Source organism: Centruroides vittatus, unplaced genomic scaffold (genome assembly GCF_030686945.1).
Source record: "Centruroides vittatus isolate TY-2023 unplaced genomic scaffold, ASM3068694v2 contig_973, whole genome shotgun sequence".
NCBI lineage: Eukaryota > Metazoa > Arthropoda > Arachnida > Scorpiones > Buthidae > Centruroides > Centruroides vittatus.
Genome location: NW_027122646.1, coordinates 500,648 through 520,279, shown reverse-complemented (window position 1 = coordinate 520,279; position 19,632 = coordinate 500,648). Strand labels below are relative to the sequence as shown.

The window sequence follows — 19,632 nt, the reverse complement described above, 5'->3', positions numbered from 1 at the left end:
TTTAATTAACTTGATCTTACTCTTTTCAAGTGTTGGTTTTCCTTTGCTTAAAATAAGAGTTTTGTGTATTTTTAAAATATTTCATAAAGTTTTATCGTTCAGAAGAATAAGTAATTAAGTAATTTATCGAAATTGTTAAGTTAATATTTATGAATCAAGCGATTAATTTTAAAACGAAAATAACTATTATGTTGACATTTTTACAAAAACTCTTATACCCTGATAAAGAACTTTAATATGTTCGTAATTTAAAGTATGTATAATTTATGTTGTGTATAAATTTTGAAAATAAATAGAAAATATAAATTCTAAAATCCATTTCAAGCAATAAGTTTTAATTAAATTTAATTAAACTAATTTCAAATTCTATTGTAGAATTCTGTTTAAAAGTACACTCTATAATAGAATTTAAAATTATAAATGATGTTTCATTAGATGAAATAAAATAATATACTTTTCTTATTCTACTTTCACATTTTCTGAGAGTAGCCTAATAACTATGTCACTATTCATATTGATATAACTTACAATCAACTTAGAGAAGTGCAATTCATTTTATCTAGTGGTGATCAGTGATTTGTTCAGCATGCCATCACAGCGATCGTAATCAATTTACATTGATTCCTCTGCTTTTTTTGTCACTGATCGATCCATTGCAACGACTTTGAACTGGTAAAGATAGCATTCCATTACAGTGAAGTTTCTGAAATCTATATTAGAAGTATGTTTGTTTACAATCCGAGTAAAATATCAAGAGATAATAAATCAATATTTTCTCTAATAAAACTTCTATAGAAATTTTTACCATTATCATAGCTTAGAAAGTGTAGTTGTCACGTTAATATAAGAAGAAAATCTGTAATTTTCACTTCACATCTGAATTCCTAATGAATATTTTTATTACAAAAATTAAATTTCTGAAGCAGCTATTAGAAATAATAGCACTTATTAACGCATTATAAATATTTATATCTGGAAGAAAGCATGTAAGTTTAAGAAATAAGGAAAAAATAATATATACATAATATTAACTTTATGAAATGTTTGAAGACTATATTTATTATTCAAAAGTTTTTGGTTTATTATATAAAAAGCAAATATAAGTTAAAAGCACAGTGACGCTTTAATGATTTCAAACTTTTAAATTTACTTAATCAAACCGTTTCCAAATAAAAAGTTATTTGTCATCGTTTTTATAAAAATGTAAAACAATTAAAAAATAAAACATAGTCGTTAAAACTCAATCTTAAAGTCTCTCAATCTCAATCTCTTATAAATCTAAAGTAATCATACATACTCTTGCTTGACTTTTACATATAGAGTGTGTTCCGAGCTTATTTTTATCCAGTTTTAGTAGATGTAGATGTTTGAAGCTTTTGGAGTACTAATAAGTCTAAACCACGCAATTTTTTTTACTTTATTTTGACATTTTAGACTTTGAATCTAAAGGTCACAACGGTCGTAAAATTAAATTGTAAACGTTAACCCATAAAAGAACTTTTAAGGTTGAATCAATGGTGCAATCGGATTTAAAATTAAATAAACTGTTCAGAAATTATATTGGAAAATCTTATCTACTAAATTCAGAAAAATTTAACTTTAAATAATCACAATCATTAATGATTAAGTAAAATTCTGGTTATGCAAAAAACTTATTTTGTTTGACAATAATCTACCATCGGTAATAATCAGGTATTAAATTAAATAAGTACTGAACTTTTACTAAAATTATTTATCTAGGATTGACTGTAAATGCTAAGATTTTGCTCTTCTTGAATCTGTAATTTTATAGAAAAAACTACTCTACAATATCTGATTATATGTGAAAAGCATCTTTGAAAAAAAAAGTCTATTATAAATTGACAGTGTTCAATTACTATTTAATCAACCCGTTTTATTTAGCATTAAAAGCCCTTAAAATATCGTCAAAATGAGAAAATTTAAAGTTGTCTGAAAATTTGGTATGTTATTTTGATAGTTTGTTATTAAAATAACACACAAAATATGCAATTTTAATTCCACTAATATTCTCAAAGTACTAAGTTTTTATATCTACTAAAATCAGAGATACAAATTTGATATGGCTTTCCTGGGTACTGTATACTTTAAAGTATCTGCTTGGAATTGCCACCAGAATATTTATTTAGTTTTTACTTTAATCTGTAATTTTATTACAATACAATTTTTAAGAACAATTAGACATGCAAATTTATTATTATAAAGAACATCTTTATTTTGTAAATCTGAAGCAATATATAATATAATGCGAATTTTGAAAATTAGTGTTTTCTCTCATAAACTAGAAATTATTTTTGTTAGATATTATCAAAGTTTTATATATACAAATAACATATTATAACATACTCTGTGTATATTTTTGCATAAATATTTATACGCCATTCACTTTACTATATATATATATATATATATATCATATTTAAAATTTTCCTTCAAAAAAGTATTATGAATTTATTAAAGAATTAAATTAACAATTCTGTAAATATATAATAAATTACAATAAAATCATGTATCTATCGATAGAAATTCGCCAAATTTATTTGACTGTTTGATAATCACGTACACATTTTCAAAGTGTTTTAAATGGTTTTTGTGCATTTAAATATATACGAATCATTTTCCATTTTTCGGTCAATATATATAGGCCTACTCATAAAAGCAAACAATTTACAATCAAATCAAAGAATGTTCACGAGTATCATGACAAATTGCAAATAAGTTAAAATTTCAGGTACAGTATTAATAGAGTTTTTTCTATGCTCAGCATGAGTTCTTTCAGACTCTCAATGTTATCAGATAATAAAGGACTGAATTCGACATATCTGGGTCAGATTATTCCTGAAGATTTTTCAAGTTTTAATCAGGACCGGAACCCAGATCTTCTAAAGTAAAGCCTTTACTATCTGGGTCATTTAATCGTAATCCTTATTGCATATTGATTCCTTTTTAAACAATAATAACTTTTTTTTCGATTTTCCAAAAAATTAAAGTATAAGAGTAAAGTTCACAGTAACGTCCGATGTGTTCACTATTCAATAACATTCGATGAAGTTCTGTGTGTCCTGTTGGGAAACACCGTTGCAGGTCCGTCGGGAAGACACCTTGCGAATATTCCGTTGCTTGAAGACTCCGCTCGGGTCCAAACGATCTTCGAAAACTCCTCTTGCCAACCGTCCGGATGGCGTAACGTGGGCGAACTTCTCGAATCCCGTAACGAGACGAACTGCCCCGAATCACGTAACCAGATGAACTCACTACACCACCTGCGTCCCTCTCTCCTTTTTTTCCCACACCCGAGCGTCCACTCCCCTCTTCCCGCCTCGGCCTTTTCCCTACACACATGTCGGCCACGTGTCGGATGACCACCCGGTGTTTTCCCGTTCACATGTGGTCAGTCCCTCCCTCCACCGTCTTCTTGGAACGATGATCGTTATCAGCGCAAAAAGGGAAGGGCGGGAATCGTGTTTACACAATTCCACCCCGACAATAAGTATCTAATGATGTGAGTTGTTACAGAGTAAACGGTACAGTTATTGCCACCAGACAGTTATTGGCCAGTTAGAATTTAAATCATTTTAATACGGTAAGAGTTATGTAAAAGATATTCTGGAATTATTACATGGCAATATTAATGTAGACTTCTGCTTTTAGTAGGTAGCAAAAAAATTCCAGATTTTAACAATACAATATTGCATTTTCATAAAACAGGGCACATTTTGGATTAAATTATTGGCGTTTGTAATTTTTAGATGTTGGCAATAGAAAGGCAAAAGAATTTCATTAGTAAGTACAATATTTCCCATTTATTCTTTCTGTTATTCCATAAAATTTTTAAAATAAAATTTTCCTTAAATGCCAATAACTATATCGTTTACCCTATTCATCCATAATTAGTATTGATGTAGTCAAATTCAAAAAGGACACACTGCTACGGTTCACAAATCACAAACACAAAATTTATAACAAACAAATGGTTACAGCTTAACTTTGGGTCAAACAAACTAATGAGTACAAAGATTACAGTCAACACAGCGTGTCTCCGCTCGTACACGGTTCACTATTGTCAAAAGTCACTAAACTCCGTTACAGGTCCGTCGAAAGAACACCTTGCGGCCCGTTCCTTCCTATCGTATCAAACAGTACAGTTCTCAAATCCTTCCGAGCAAACAAGCACTTCCTTAATCCAACGTGAGATCCACACTTTTGGGATTTCGAAGGGAACCTCTTTCCCGCCTAAAGTTGCTTCTTTTATACTCACAGGAACCGTTTCCGTTCCACCAATCTGCTTTCCGAGGTCTCCAACTCGTCGACCCATCGTACGATATCGGCCGACCAATCGCTGATCGTAGATTCAAACAAACGGCGGTTGTCCTAACCGTCGTTCTTCTAACGGCCGCTCTCTACGGTTTTCTGTAACGTCCACAGATTTGAAACGAAAAGAAAACGGCGGGAATCGCACGTCCCGGCGATTTCCAACCATGGCAGATGTCAATGTCAATTAGGAAAGCATATGAAACATTAAAAAATTTTATTGCAATTTTAATATATTTTATGTTAAGTTTCTCCACAAATGTTAGAATCTTATTTGTTTCCTCATAACTTTTGCCATCCTTCAGCGATGCTGGCGATCTCTTTTCTACATAAAACTCACCTATAATCAGCAAAATTGAAACTATTGTACTGCCTACGTATGTTAGTTGTTTGCGAAAAAGGCCAATGCGTTTAAATAAATTTAGTATAATTGAAAAAACTTAAAAACGTATAGATCAAATATTTTAATTACAGTCAAACCTGTTTTTGTGCGGTCTTTTTCTGTGCGATTTTTATTTGTGCGATTTTTTTTGTGCGGTATATGAAAATTTCAATCAAATTGGAACATAATTGACTCTTGTAAAATTTTTAAAAACTCTATTGGTTGTTTTCTATGACATCAGCAGGTTTTTTTCATTTTTTATTCAGTAAAATTTTTTTCTCATACGTTTATTTCGGTCCCCTCTTATTTTAATAGCATAAAAACCATAAATATTATGTTATATTTGAACAGATGCGGTAAGTTAGCTCCCCTCCAGCTTTAGACTGCAGGTGTGAAATTTCACGTCTTGTTAAATGAAATAACACTTCCTGCAGCTATATTTATCAAATAAAATCATTATTTAACGATTATTTTTAACTTTTTAATGTTAGATTCGTATTTAAGTGAAAATAATTAATTAATATAAAAATTAAAATTCTTAGAGGATTTTTTCCCCATTAGGTGTTGCAGAAAAAGGCCCAAGGAGTTAAAAAAGCAATTCCTAGTTATTTCGTACTGTTTCGAGTTATTTTCTACGTGAGACTTTTTTATGCGGTCCCTATTCACTGCATAAAAAAATATATATTTTTAATTGTGTTGCGAAAACTATTTTTTATAGCCACTCGTGAAGTTTCGCGCGATTTTTTTTAATGCATTTTCTTTTATGCGGTCCCTATCCTCCGCACAAAAACAGGTTTGACTGTATTTCCAGAGATAAATTAAAACTGGAATTTCATAAGCTTTGACATATCGCAACTTAGAAAATCAAACAGATAGACAAAATTCAGAAACGAGTTGCGTAACTTTCCCGACTGTTACGAGATTTTATTTAAAAAATAACCTTTGTATTATTAATCACAATAAATAAAATTGCGTGTAGTGCCATCTGTTAGGAGATTTTGTTATAAAATTTTTAATATTACAGTAGAGCATCGATTATCCAACCCCCGATCAACCGTCACATCGGTTAACCGACCGCGTTCTAATCGGCAAATTCAAATGTCCGCTAGTGATGTGGCGCTACAATATTTGACTATGTCTTGGCTACTTTAATATTATTCTTGTTAAATTTTTGCCTGTTTTAGCTGGCAACATTGACTGAACGATGAAAGGGAAGCCAGTATTTAAACGAGGCATAATTTTATTTAACGACGCCATCGGTGGTGAACAGACCCTGAACACTGGGAAGTTCGGTGGTGGGTTCGCGCCGCGACTCGGACAGGCTGGCTGCTAGGAGTTTTCCGGGTTTTCTCCTAGCCAATAACGACTGAATAGGAGGCCAGTTCCCCATAAAAGTCCTCCCGGAAGGCACGGTTTCCCGCGCGCACGTTTAGGCCGTGAGATAAACGGCTGGCTCTTCGGTGGTGAAGCGATCATAACACCACTCTTCGGAGGAAAGGCGAATATAAGGCTACAACCTCCATATGAACCAAGAGAGGAGATGAATAGAATAGAATTTAACGACGCTATCCAATTGCTGTTTTTAAAACATGTGCGAGATTTAGCGGCAAAAAAAACGAGTGTCAGCTGTGAAGCAAAAGAAAATTTTGGACTTCTTTTTCTAATGTATAGGTTTACTTTATGTAAAATATTTACCCGAATATATATTGTTTTGTTTTACTGTATATTTTTCAATATACAATACAGTACTGTATTTATTTTGTGCAAAATGAAGAAATAATATTTAACGATACAATAGCGACGATTAGTACAGTATTTAAAAAAAATTGTTAGGCTTAACATCGATGAAAATTCAACGCGAAGTAGGTTAATAGCGATATACTAATATACTAATTACCGTATTTTACAGACTATAAGACGCACCTTAATTTTTAAGCAATTTTTTAAAAAAAATACCTATAAGACGCTACGGAGTATAAGACGCACCTGAATTTTGGAGGCAATTTTTCGAAGAAAAAAGTGCGTCTTATAGTCCGTAAAATACGGTACATGGGATATACTAATATACTACACTAATACAGTGGAATCTCGCTTAACGAGCACAATTCGTTTCAGAGTCTTACTCGTAATGCGATATACTCGTTCAGCGAAACAATTTTCCTCATAGAATTTAATGTAAAATACGATAATGCGTTCCACGCCGAAAGAAATGCTCAAATGTTTTATGTATAACGTTTATTCAAAAAAAAAAATTGTACAATATACACTGTTAAGGAGCGTGAATCATCATCATCATCATCATCTTATCTTCTAGCGCGAAATGAACCACCCTGGAATGAGAATTCGATTTGCAGAAACAAAAAAAAAATTATAGCCAATATGTTTGATAAACACGCCAAACAATATGCGAAATTCTTGGGTTATGTAAATGCTATAATTAAATATTAGAAATTAATTAATTTTACTAGAGGTAGGCAGTTGTTTCCATCTCGTATTAAATTTAATAATTATAAATAGTTAATTTTTAATTCAGACATTTCTAAAATTTAATTTGGAATCAGTCATTAAATTTAATGACTCAAGAATTTGGAATGTCGTTTGGCGTGTTTATTATATAACAGGCTAGGGTTGTTGATGTTTATAAGTAATATGTGTGAACACAAGTTTGGAAAAATATGTGATCGCAAGCGACTAAGATGCTAACGGAAGGAGTGCTAAACACAGACTGATGGGCAGGCCGCATTCGCACAATTCGGGACTTCCCCTCTCCTCATCACTCGTTATGCGAAATATCACTCGTTAAGAGGCAAATTTTTACAATTTGTTTTGCACGTTATGTGAAATACTCGTTGTGAGATGTGCTCGTTAAGCGAGGTTTCACTGTAATGTATTTTTTCATACTTTTCGGTTATCCGTTTTTTCAGTTATCCGACCAACCCCAGTCCCCAATTGAGTCGGATAATCGATGCTCTACTGTTTTTTTTAATTTTAGGATAGTGAAGATTTTTATTTTAAAAAAACAAAACAAAAGGTGGAATGCTAATAACAAGTAAAATCTTCATTAAGTCTGAATTTTCTCGAGATATGACTCATTACCTTCCTCCATCTCCCACCTCCTTGATCGTTAACCACCAAACTTTGATAGCATTAATGCCTCTTATATACAAGTTAGCATGCCAAATTTCGTTTCTTAATGTCTATCCCATTTTTAGATATTAAATGATATAGACTCCAACACACACACATTCACATATTCACGGAATTTTCTTTCCGTGTTTTGACTGTTTGGGTCCGGGAATCTTAAATCGTGATTTGAAAAAATCTATAGGGTAAAATTTGACACGATTCCAATACATTCCCATTCCAATACATTCACTGTTATACATAACAGCTAGAGAAGTAAAAATACCGTGAATAAAATAACTACGTTGTAGTCGTATATTCTTATATAAGAAATCTGCAATTATGTTTTTAAATTATTGAAACTTCTGTATATGCTACGATGGCAAATAACCAAATTCCGGATTCTCGTTAACATTATCTGATATATCCAGTGTTCAAATCTGACTATTTATTGTTGTAGTTATAATTAAAACTATTCAATTTTACTATTTAAGTATTAATTTTTTACCATATTAATAAAATATTTTACTCCTTAACTGAAGTTAGAATAATAATGTAATAAGTTATAAAATATATATGAGAAATCTTGCTCTATTCACATTCGAAATAATGCAAGATCTTACATTATTCACAAAAGATCCTGCAAAATACCATTTTATTTATTTCATGTTTTCAAAATTCAAATTTTTTCAAAATATACTTTGATGTTACGAGAACTACATTGATTTATTGTAGAATTTAAAACAAAGAATTTGAATAAAAAGAGAATCATTCTTGAATATCTCAAAGAATGGTAGTTCCAAAATATTTGAAGCACACAGAAGCATCAGATTAAATATACAGTGTTGTTCTGCATCAAATATTTATTGGTAATCTCTTGAAAATACAAAAATATTTTTATGACGAAAAATATTACACTATACAAATATTTGGGATTTCCTATTTCTGAATAAAATAAAAAAAATTAGTTATTTAATTTTCTAATATCTGATAATCAATGAAGGTATATTTTATCTGTTTATTAAAAACTCGCCATTGTTACTTTAATAAATTATCGTAAAATTGATTGAAATATCTGAAGATTAAGTATTTTGAAATGTTATATTATATATTTTAAAAAAATGCTTTGTATCTAATAGCAAAGGAGAAAAGATAATAATTATAGTTGAAAATAAATGTCCTAGATTTGAAAGGAAATGAATCTCAGCAAAATAGATTAAAGTAATAGATTTTTCAGTTTTAATCTGATTCATATAAATAACTTGATACCTCGAGTCGATAATTCAACTGATATTCAAGTATTTTTATAGTATGAGCTGAAAAATATGTTGTAAGATAACTAGATTTTATATTTATAATTGAATTCGTATTCAAAATGTAAAACTTGATATCACATAAAATCAAGTGCACATTTTTAACATCGTACTTTAAAATGCAAGAAACTTGTCTTGTTCCAAGTGATTAAAGTGAGATTTTGAGATCTTACTATTCAAACAACGCTTTTTAAATGGTGGAGATCATTAAAATATTCATTTTTATCGATAAATGGATTTTTTCTTCTGATCTTTATCGAAGGAATTATGAAAAATACATATCTCAAGAGATTCAAATAATGATGGTTCAGACATTTGTTATTCTCCACAGAAAATAATTCAAACTTATGATCAATGTTAAGATGGAATTAATATATTATTAATTAATTAAAACCTAATATTTCAATGTAATAACAACAGAGTAATAACACTAGTAATAGGAAAATTAATGGTAGAAGTAGGTGTAAGAATATAAATAAGAATTCCATGTCAAGAATATAAAATGAAAAATAAAATCTAACCAGAAACGAAAAACACAATAATAATTAAAATAATAAGAAAATAAAATCTTTAAACATTTATAAGTGCATTAAGAATATTAGCTACCATAAATGATGCATTTAAATCCAAAATCGATAGAAAATCGATTACAGGTATTACAATAACCTTGATAGTTATCTCAATAAAAATTTTTAAATAGTCTATACAATATTGTAAATTTGCACATACGTACGCATTATGTACTGTATACACAATTATTGTATATTAAATTACATAATTATGCTTAGTTTTCTTAATTTTAATTATATATAAACAAAATTTGTTATAAAGTATTAACTAGAAAATAATTATATACTATTATTATATATAATTATTTTACAGTTAGCGTACTAATAATATATTAATGTTTAAAAAATATTCCAAATATTATTTTATGAGTTAAAAAGTTTATACAAAGTTTCTACTATTAACCATATGTAGGAAATTAATAAATAACTTTATTTTAAGTTAGAAATGTGTTTCAAATAAAATATTTAATCTAGTAGCTTTTATTTTTAAAGTTACAATAAAGTTAATGATTCTGCAACAGAAATTTTTCAATTTCAGAATATTTTCACTTTTAAACAGATATTCAGTATAAAGAACCGAATGACAATTACTTGTAAAACTAAATATAACATTAAAAAATTAAATTAAAATTAATATCGCTACTAATGTATTTAAAATATAATATAACTAAAATTCATTGTCAGAATATTTTCATTACATACAAGTTAACAATGAACACTTGGAAGTAAAGTACCTCGAATTAACATAATTTCACTTTAAGTTCAGAAGAATATGGGAGAATTGCGTTTTAAATTTGAAGAAATTCACTGATATTAAATATTATATACATTTTTAAAAAATTTATTTTGAAAACAATCTATAGTATTGTCCTCACTTATTGGAAAATAATTATAGTATTTATTTTGTTTAAAAGCGATTTTCGTAGTAACGATGCCAGTTATTAGAATCATATAATTTTTTTATTTAACTTTAAATTCAAATTGTTTTCATTTTATATTTTACAACTATATTATCAGGAATTTTTAGAAATATTAAGTCACGAGAAATTCCCAAAATAATTTTAAACTTCACTGATAGGAACCGATAATATAAAAACTGAAATTCTTTTAAAAATATTTTCTTTTATATATCTTTAAAAAATACACGATAGTGTAACGGACTATAAGAAGTAGTTTCTTTTAGAAACAAGAGTCTAGACCCACACAAAAACATTCAACAGTTTGAATTCATATTTTAGGTGTCAAGTAAATAAAACAAAAAGTAATTTATAAAAATTATAAGGGTTATATCTTTCTTATAAAGAACATAATATATTATCTGCTAACAGTTAAACGACAATGATTAAAATCTAATATAGAAAAGCTATGTATAATAACTTATAATATCACACATCCAACGGCAAACAAAAAAGCTACTTTTAAATTGTTTAAAGTTTTTTAATTTACGATAGCACAAATTTAATATATTTATTTATATCGTAGCTAATACTGCCATATTGATATGTATGCTTTTACCTTTGCAACAGATACGCAAAGACAAACGAATGTTCCTACACTGTAGATTTATATGTATAATTACAAATCTGTAAATGATGCTTTTTTAAATATTACGACTCCTTTTGTGCTAAAGCATAAATTAAAAAAATAAATTAACTACATCAAATTATATTATTCTGATTATATTAGAAAATTTAAATTATATAAATTTATTTATCTTCATCTTTAATAAATTCACGAATAACTTTTTGACAGAAAATTCCTTAGATGCTCGTCATTTAGTTACTGTAAGTGTTTTGAAAATAATTTCAAGACGTTGTGATAAAGTATACAAATTACACTTGCTTAATTAATAATTGTCTGTTTATTATTACTGTAATTTTCAACGTAATTAAAAAAGCAAGTCGACTCCGTCAACTTTCCGTGATTTCTCCACAATATTTTACTACAAAAGTAAATTTACAGAGCTTGTTGAAGTAGATAATTTAATGAGTTAAATATCTAAGGTTAGATGATCGTATCATTTATAGTAATATTTAGTTGTTTTGACTACCAGCCTTATGGCAGATGTTATCAGTATTTTCATAGTATGATAAAAATTTCAGAAAGCTTAAATTCTTATTTATTAAGTTAATCCATTAAAATTACGGCGTGTGATGCTTAATTGCAGTTCACGGATGAAGTAGCTTACTTTTCGCTTCTTCGTAATTTTTAAAAGTTATATTTTAAATCGATTAAATTATTCTGAAACATGTGCAAGGAGATTTTAAACTGTTTTAAATTAATGTGTAAGCCATCGAGAATATTTTAAACTGTAAACATTTCAAAATTTATATACCAGATGATTTTTATCACTGCGTATTATGTTAATAACTGGAATCCAATATTTACAATTTAATTTAACAAAACGGGACTATGTTTGTATTTGATAATGAAGATAATTTTAAACAAATAGAATTATTTAATTAAATGAAAAATGTTTTTATAAATTTTTAGTTTTTTCAATAATAAACATAATTTTACCCTCAAGCAGAGCTTACAACAGAAAGAATGAAAAGGGCAAATAAGCGTGAAGTGGAATATTAGTTAAGAATCAAGAAACTAATCGCATTAGGTTTTCACATTTCAAATATTATTTATTTTAAACTTTAAACAATCTTTAAAAGATATTTTTACAAAATTTCTACAATTCTTTGTATGTGAAAATATTAGTCTTAATTTATTAGTAATTTTTAATCATTAAACATAAGTGATTTAATTTATCCTAACGTTTCAGATCTTTTACGAAAAAACTAAAAATTAATACTAAATTAATTAAAAACATATATATTAAATTAAATTATAGTATTTTAATTAATTAAAACTAAATATTACGTTACTTCGAAGTTAAGATGCACTGTATTTACATTTTATGAACTCAAAGTTGCATAAGTCTTAAATTTTCAATGCCTATTTAATTCGAAATATTTTACATTATAACCTATTTTATTTATATTTTCGAATAACTAAATTTTTGTTTTGTTTCGAATAACTAAATATATTATATACATATTTACATGTTTACTCTTTATAAATTTATATATGTTTTTTTTCTAATTATCATCCAATTTTTCCTTGAAAATCCTTCTCTAAAATCGAAATGCTTCTTATATATGTATAAGAATTTTTGCAAACAACTATAAAAATATCTTATAATTTAGAATTTTCTGTTTCTTTTCCTTCTTCCAAATTGAAAATAAATTTGATAACTTTCCATCCAGAAGTTCTTAAATGTTTAAGACTTGTTATAAAATTTCGCGTTAAAAATCACATTTTTGTCGAATCAGATAGAATATTAATATATTAACTCATTTAAATATTTTGGAAAGAATTGCCAATAAATAATTCATATATTTAGTTTTAGAAAATATAACTTTGTTGACTACATAATAAGCTAAATTGTCTATCAAAATATAAAACACGATACATTAAAAATCAATGTTTATTTTTTCTATAAACGGCTTTAAAAATAATTCAATAATAAATATATTTAAAGGAAGTATATTTTAAATTTTATTAAGTAAGAATGAAGACATTTAAGTAAAAAAATTTATTCAAATGGTTGGTAAAAGTTGTTGGAGGATGGAAAATGAAAACGAAATTTGATTCTGAAAGTAATTGAAAATAGAAAAAAAGAAATAAAATAAAAGAAAAATAATAGTTAAAAATTGGAACAAAGAAAAGTAAATTGACAGTTTGATGTGAAAACTTATGAAAGTTTTGCAAATTAAATTCACCTAAAGATAAATTTGAATTTTATTTTAAAATCGAAATATATTTAATTGTGATATAAAACATCATCAGATTTTTTAAATCGAATCGATTTTAAAAAGAAATTTTTTTTAATTTATACAAAAGAAATCACTTTGATTGACAAAATTCTTTATTTTAAACTATATGTAATAATTTTATTGTTATTAAATGTATTAAAAAAGATAATTTGATATTAACTTTTATTTAATAATGTTTAATCTTCTATACTTTTATATAAAATTATGTTATTAATAATGTAAATAATATATATTAACGACGTTTAGGCGATTTTTAATGATGTTTAGATAAAATTTAATTTTTAAGATACTTAATACATTTAATATTCTCTATTAAAAAAAAACTTATTGGTTCACTGTAATTAAGTAAATAATTAGAAAATGTATGCTAATATCTAGTTGCAATTATTTTTAACTTTAATGAAGATATAAAATTTTGTAATCTAAAAATATAAATTTGCATATTTATAGATATTTAATGATATTTCAATTCAATTTAAAAAGAGACTCTATCTGAATTTTCTAAGAATACACATTATTAAAATAAATATTAAAATAAATAAACCATAACCGTGTTTGTTAATTCAGATAATTAATGTCAAAATGTTTAATGTTAAATTAAAAGAATGTAAATTTTTGACATCATAATGACGACACTAACTTTAACGTCATCATTATATTTCTCAGAATTGTGAGATCATTGACGGATGTAATTACAATCATTTGAATTGAAGTTAAGTTCTAACGAGCATTTCTTTGAAGAATGAACCTAAATATTCTTAATGTTTTAACTGTTAAATATTGTATATAATAATCTTAAATATTTCTTTACAAAGATTAAGAAAGAGAGGGAGTTCGAGTCAATCGCAAATTTAAGTGTTCTTCCTTCCAAAAACCTATAAAATTTTATTTAATTTATATCACTTTTATGTCATAATTTTTGGGTAAAAGCAGAGTCAATCTATCCATTAGCACTTTACGAATATACTTAGAACGGTCAAATTTTGGAACAAGAAAAATATAAGTATACATTATAAGAATTACTTTAATATAAAGTAAAAATAATGTACGTTGGATAAAGTGCTCACCTTTCTTCTTACTTAATCTGACAGTTGGAATATTTACGTAGTATCTAGGATGAAAAATAAGTCTATGACTGATCCATCATAAAAATTTAAATTTCGGAGGCTCTCTGTATCTACGTACACTAGAGACTTAGAGGTTTGGGAGGCTCGAGACACAGAGAAGTACCAAACTGATCTACTTTAGCCTGTATATTCAATTTTTATAATATAATAATATAACAGAAGCATGTACTAAAATTTACACACCGAATTTTCAACAGTTTACATTTTCCAATTAAATTTTTATATAGTAAAATAAAATATAAACGTTTTGTTATTAATATAATCTTTACACTACATACAGAAGGCTAAAATAATTATTTTATTCGATATTGAATTATTCAATAACTCTATACATTGTATTTTAATTGGAAATGCTTTCAATATTGGAAGGAATATGTACTGTACACTTGAAGAAAATATTTTAATTTCATGACTGTATAAATAATTAGATTAGAATAAAATATTTTTAGTCGTTTACTTTTATCGTTATACAATCAAAACTACTAAAGAAAAAGTAATTTATATTTAACAAGATTAAACTGTAATTTAAAACAAGAATAATATTAAGATTATTGTATTAAATGTTTTCAGAAAACATATTATTTATGGAATTCATCACAAATTTATGTTATCTCACAGCCTGTGATATAAATTACTTACTGTTGACACAAATAAGAATAAAAATTATAATTTTTGGAATGTTATAGCTTAATATAATAAATGCCATTAATTTTGGTTAATAAAATATTTAATTATTCATAAAATTATTAATTTATCATAAACTTTTTTCTATATTTGTTTTACGTACAAATTCATAATTTATATAAAAATAGATAAAAGAAATATTTAATTAAAGAATAAAATATAATATAAAGCAAGTACAGAAGAATAATATTTACATATTTAAAAAAAATTATTATTTATTTTTCCGAAAAAATGAAATAAATTACTTTTATTTCTAGTTATCTATCATTAATATTTCATTGAAACGTATACATCTCAATTATATTAGTTTAGTTTGTTTTATCACATAAAAAATGTCATTCATTTTTAAACAGTCTGAAAGAATCGATTGTAAAAATTGATAGACAATAGTAAACGTGTGAAGAAAAAAATAATGAATGTCATTAATTATCCAGATAAAGTAATACGTTTAGAAACGAAATGAGAAAACAACAAAACTAAAGATTCCAGACAACAAAAATATAAAAAAAAGTATTTCAGTCTAGAACACTTAATTAGATTCTGAATTCTGAATTAAGTGCTTCTATTGAAATAACCTTTAGAATTCTCTACTTTGAAGAAATTTATTTATAATACAGTAAATATATTTTTTTATTTGACATTTTTCGCAATTATATTTTCATATTTAAGCAATTATTTTTACATAACGATGTCTTGCTAATTTAAATAAGTTTAATTAGATATTTAATTTTTTGCCTTATAAATTTATATCAGAGTAATAAGTGGAAAAAATAGCACGACAATTCTTATCTTACTTTAGAAAACTGAATGTAATAACAGTAACGATAAATGATTTATAGGTTAATAAGAAATTATATATATTATACCTAGAAACGTGAGTAATCATGCCATAGAGTTTATTGTATATTATATATAATATAATATGTATTAACCAAACAAATTTGATTTTTGTAACAACTTGTTTACAGATGAAAATTATTTTTAACTACACATTTTAATTAATTTACATAAATTTATAAGAAACATGGTATTCAGAATTACACTCAATATAAAACTGTTTACAGGCCTATACTATCTTTACTATTTTAATCTTATACTTAATAAATTAACTAAAATAATTGTAATTATTATAACATTTTTGTATTAAAAGCATATGCAAATTTCTTTTATATTTAAACAGTGAATTCTTATCATGACCTAATATAATTCGAAGACCAAGTTGTCATAATTAGTTAATTATTAAAACAAGACTTATTATTTTAAAGATATAATTTTGTTACAGAAATAAAATATCTTGCTTTTATTTTTAACTCTATAACACACACGTATATATTCAATTTTATTCGGGTTCCGTTTTGAACAGATTTCACTAGATATATTTTAGAATTATAAAAGAAAACGAGTCGTTACCTAACGCTCTATATGTTCTAATAGTTTATAATGATTAAGTGAATATTTATAAGTAAATTTATATGTTTTATAATAGTATAAAATTTATTTTGAAAAGATTATGAAGCGATTTAAATTTATATGTTGCGAAAACTATGAAATGCCATAATGTCTTAACTGGAGATTTCAAAAATTGGAATTTTAAGCTCCTTCCGTGAAGCGGAAGTTCGCTTTGATCCTTTCAATCTCCATCTTAAATAGGTTTTAATGTACATGCTCTCGAAAAATATCTTCATTACGTAATAGGCAATGGTTAACCGCCCGTTAAATGATTATCATAGGATTTATTTTTGTTTTCATCTTTCAATACGAAACTAATAAAAGATAAAATCCACGAATAAGAAAGACTAATAAGAATTCTATCAATTTTCGGAAATATTTAAGCGTTATTTCTTTATAATTTTACTATAAAAAAAGCGACAAAATTTCCTAAATAGTAATTTTTGTATTGAATATTTTCTACAATTTAATATTTATATAATTTTTAGATTGTCGTTTTAAATTTTTTTTAAAAATATATTTAAATTCACTTATATTATGTTTTGAAAATTATTTTAAACTAGAAAGACGATCAATAAAATGAGTATATTTGCAATAACAAAAGATTTATTAAAAGATTTAAAAATAAAAAAGAAGTTTTAAAATTTGCTTAAATTATTTTTGACAAAATAATTAAATAAATATAAAAGAAACGTTGAAAGAATGCGTTGAAGAAATGAACTGCAAAAGCTATTGTTTTTATTCAGAATATTAATAATGTAGGAAAAAAATATCATTAAATGTTTTTATACAAAACTAAAGTCTTAATTTTCATAAAATAATGCTATGCTATTTACAGAGCACTTTTTATTTATGATTCTTTACAATAATTTATTAAAATAATTCCACCGTAAATGAGCGAAAAAATAAAAATTATATAATTCAAATGTATTGTGTGATGATTTATTTTGAAAATTTTGCTAATTTTCATATTTCTTAAAACTCTTGCTTGATTGTATTTATCAAATAAATTTGTGTAATTTATATACAAAATCTTTACCAGACTTAGATTATTATCTGTTAAAATTATTAAATAATAATTATAACTAACGATTTCATGCAAATACCAACCTAATGCTCCAAGACGATAATTAAAAGTGATCACAACCACATTTCCAAAACTTGCCAATACACTTCCATCATAAGGATTTCCGGAATTCCATTCATAAGATTCTCCATGTATATACAACATTACTGGTAGATAGATACCTTCCCTTCCAACTGAAAAAGAACAAAAAACAATTTTAATAAAATTAATAATTGCTGTTTATTTAATACAAATGTTTAAAATGATCACCACATAAAAATATCAATAAAATTTCTAAAATATTTTATAAATTATTCAAAATTATTAATCATCGCCTTAAATATTCATATATCTCTTACTAAATTTATTCTTTTTATACATAATATATAATAATAATTATAATATAATATCTCAATTCAATAATTTATAACTGATAATATTTAGTTAAAAGGGGTGACTTTATCACATTTGTATATTTATTCTATTAACTGTTATAACAATAAATTAATTATTTCCTGTATCAGTTTACTTATATTAGTTTATATTTATCTTTATTATTGTTATTATTACTTATTTATATCATCCATATATTATGTTATTTATACGTCAACATTATTGGTTCCTATTACAGTATCATAAATCACTCTTTCTTCATATAAACAAATAGGTATATGGCGTAAGAAAGATTAAAATCACAAATTCTGTCAAGTTGAATGATAACAAAGGTTTAAAATGTTAAAAATAACGGGATGAGAAAGTTTGTTTTCATAATTTTCAACTGATTACAGCCTGGAGACTTTGATAATTTTTGATTTAAAAAAAAAGTATAACTTTGTTTATGAATTAAATACAGATGTCAAAATAAAAGTTCGTCATCTGTAATGACTTCAAGTGGTTTTATAACTGAAGAATGAGTCAACAAAACATCCTTAATTAGAAAAGATTGTAAATTGCTACGCTTTCGATTGTAGCTCTCAAGAGAGCATAAACCAAAAGATAAAATGCGTATTTAACAACACTTCAACAGCTCAAGGCATTTTACTTGATTAGAGAACATCCATTAAGCAAAATCGTAAAATGAAAAATTCTTACTTTTAACATCCCTTTAGGATAAATCGGTTATGGAAGTAAAAGTAATATTTTTCCATTTTTTTTTCTTAATATTATTACTATTATAATGATTACATTATACATTATATTTTTTTTTGCTTTGAATTATTCACATATTAAATAAACAAATTTATTAATGTAAATTTTTGTTTCTTTAGAAAATATTAGAGATTAAATGTATTTTAAATGCTTTTAGGAATAAGAAAAAAAGTAAATTGGATAGTCGGTTACAACTGTAAGAACCGTAAAAGGGATTATAGAAAACGAATTTTAAAATAATAATAAAAAAGGGAGTTAGATTAGTGTTGAAATGCATAAAAACAGCGGAAGCAAAATTGAGGAGTTGATTTAAGAAGTGTAGAATGGAAGAAATTCCTTCAAGGAAGTAGAATGAATAGAAAAGAAATGCTTTTGAAAATGATTTTAAGAAAAGGAACAAAGATCGAGAATAAATTTACAGATACTGAAGGAATAAAAACATATTTTTAAATGTATGATTAGAAGAAAATGATGCTTACATGTATGAATTTAATAAGGTTAACGTAAAAACTTTTTTGTCTTGTTTTACGAAGATATTAAATAAAGAAAACTTTTATAAAATAAATAAATTTCGAAGTTATTAACGATGGAATATATTTCATATTTGCAAATAT

At 25.9% G+C, this 19,632-nt stretch overlaps 1 protein-coding gene across 2 annotated transcripts in view; it reads right to left on the bottom strand.

The window, feature by feature from the left end:
• LOC136985613 (neuroligin-4, X-linked-like) overlaps window positions 1-19,632 on the bottom strand; it is a 173,737-nt gene that overhangs the window by 46,713 nt on the left and 107,392 nt on the right. For both annotated transcript variants that reach the window (XM_067282929.1, XM_067282930.1), the window contains exon 3: window positions 17,914-18,063. In XM_067282929.1, the coding sequence (XP_067139030.1) occupies window positions 17,914-18,063 (150 nt within the window). The remainder of the gene's footprint in view (window positions 1-17,913; window positions 18,064-19,632) is intronic.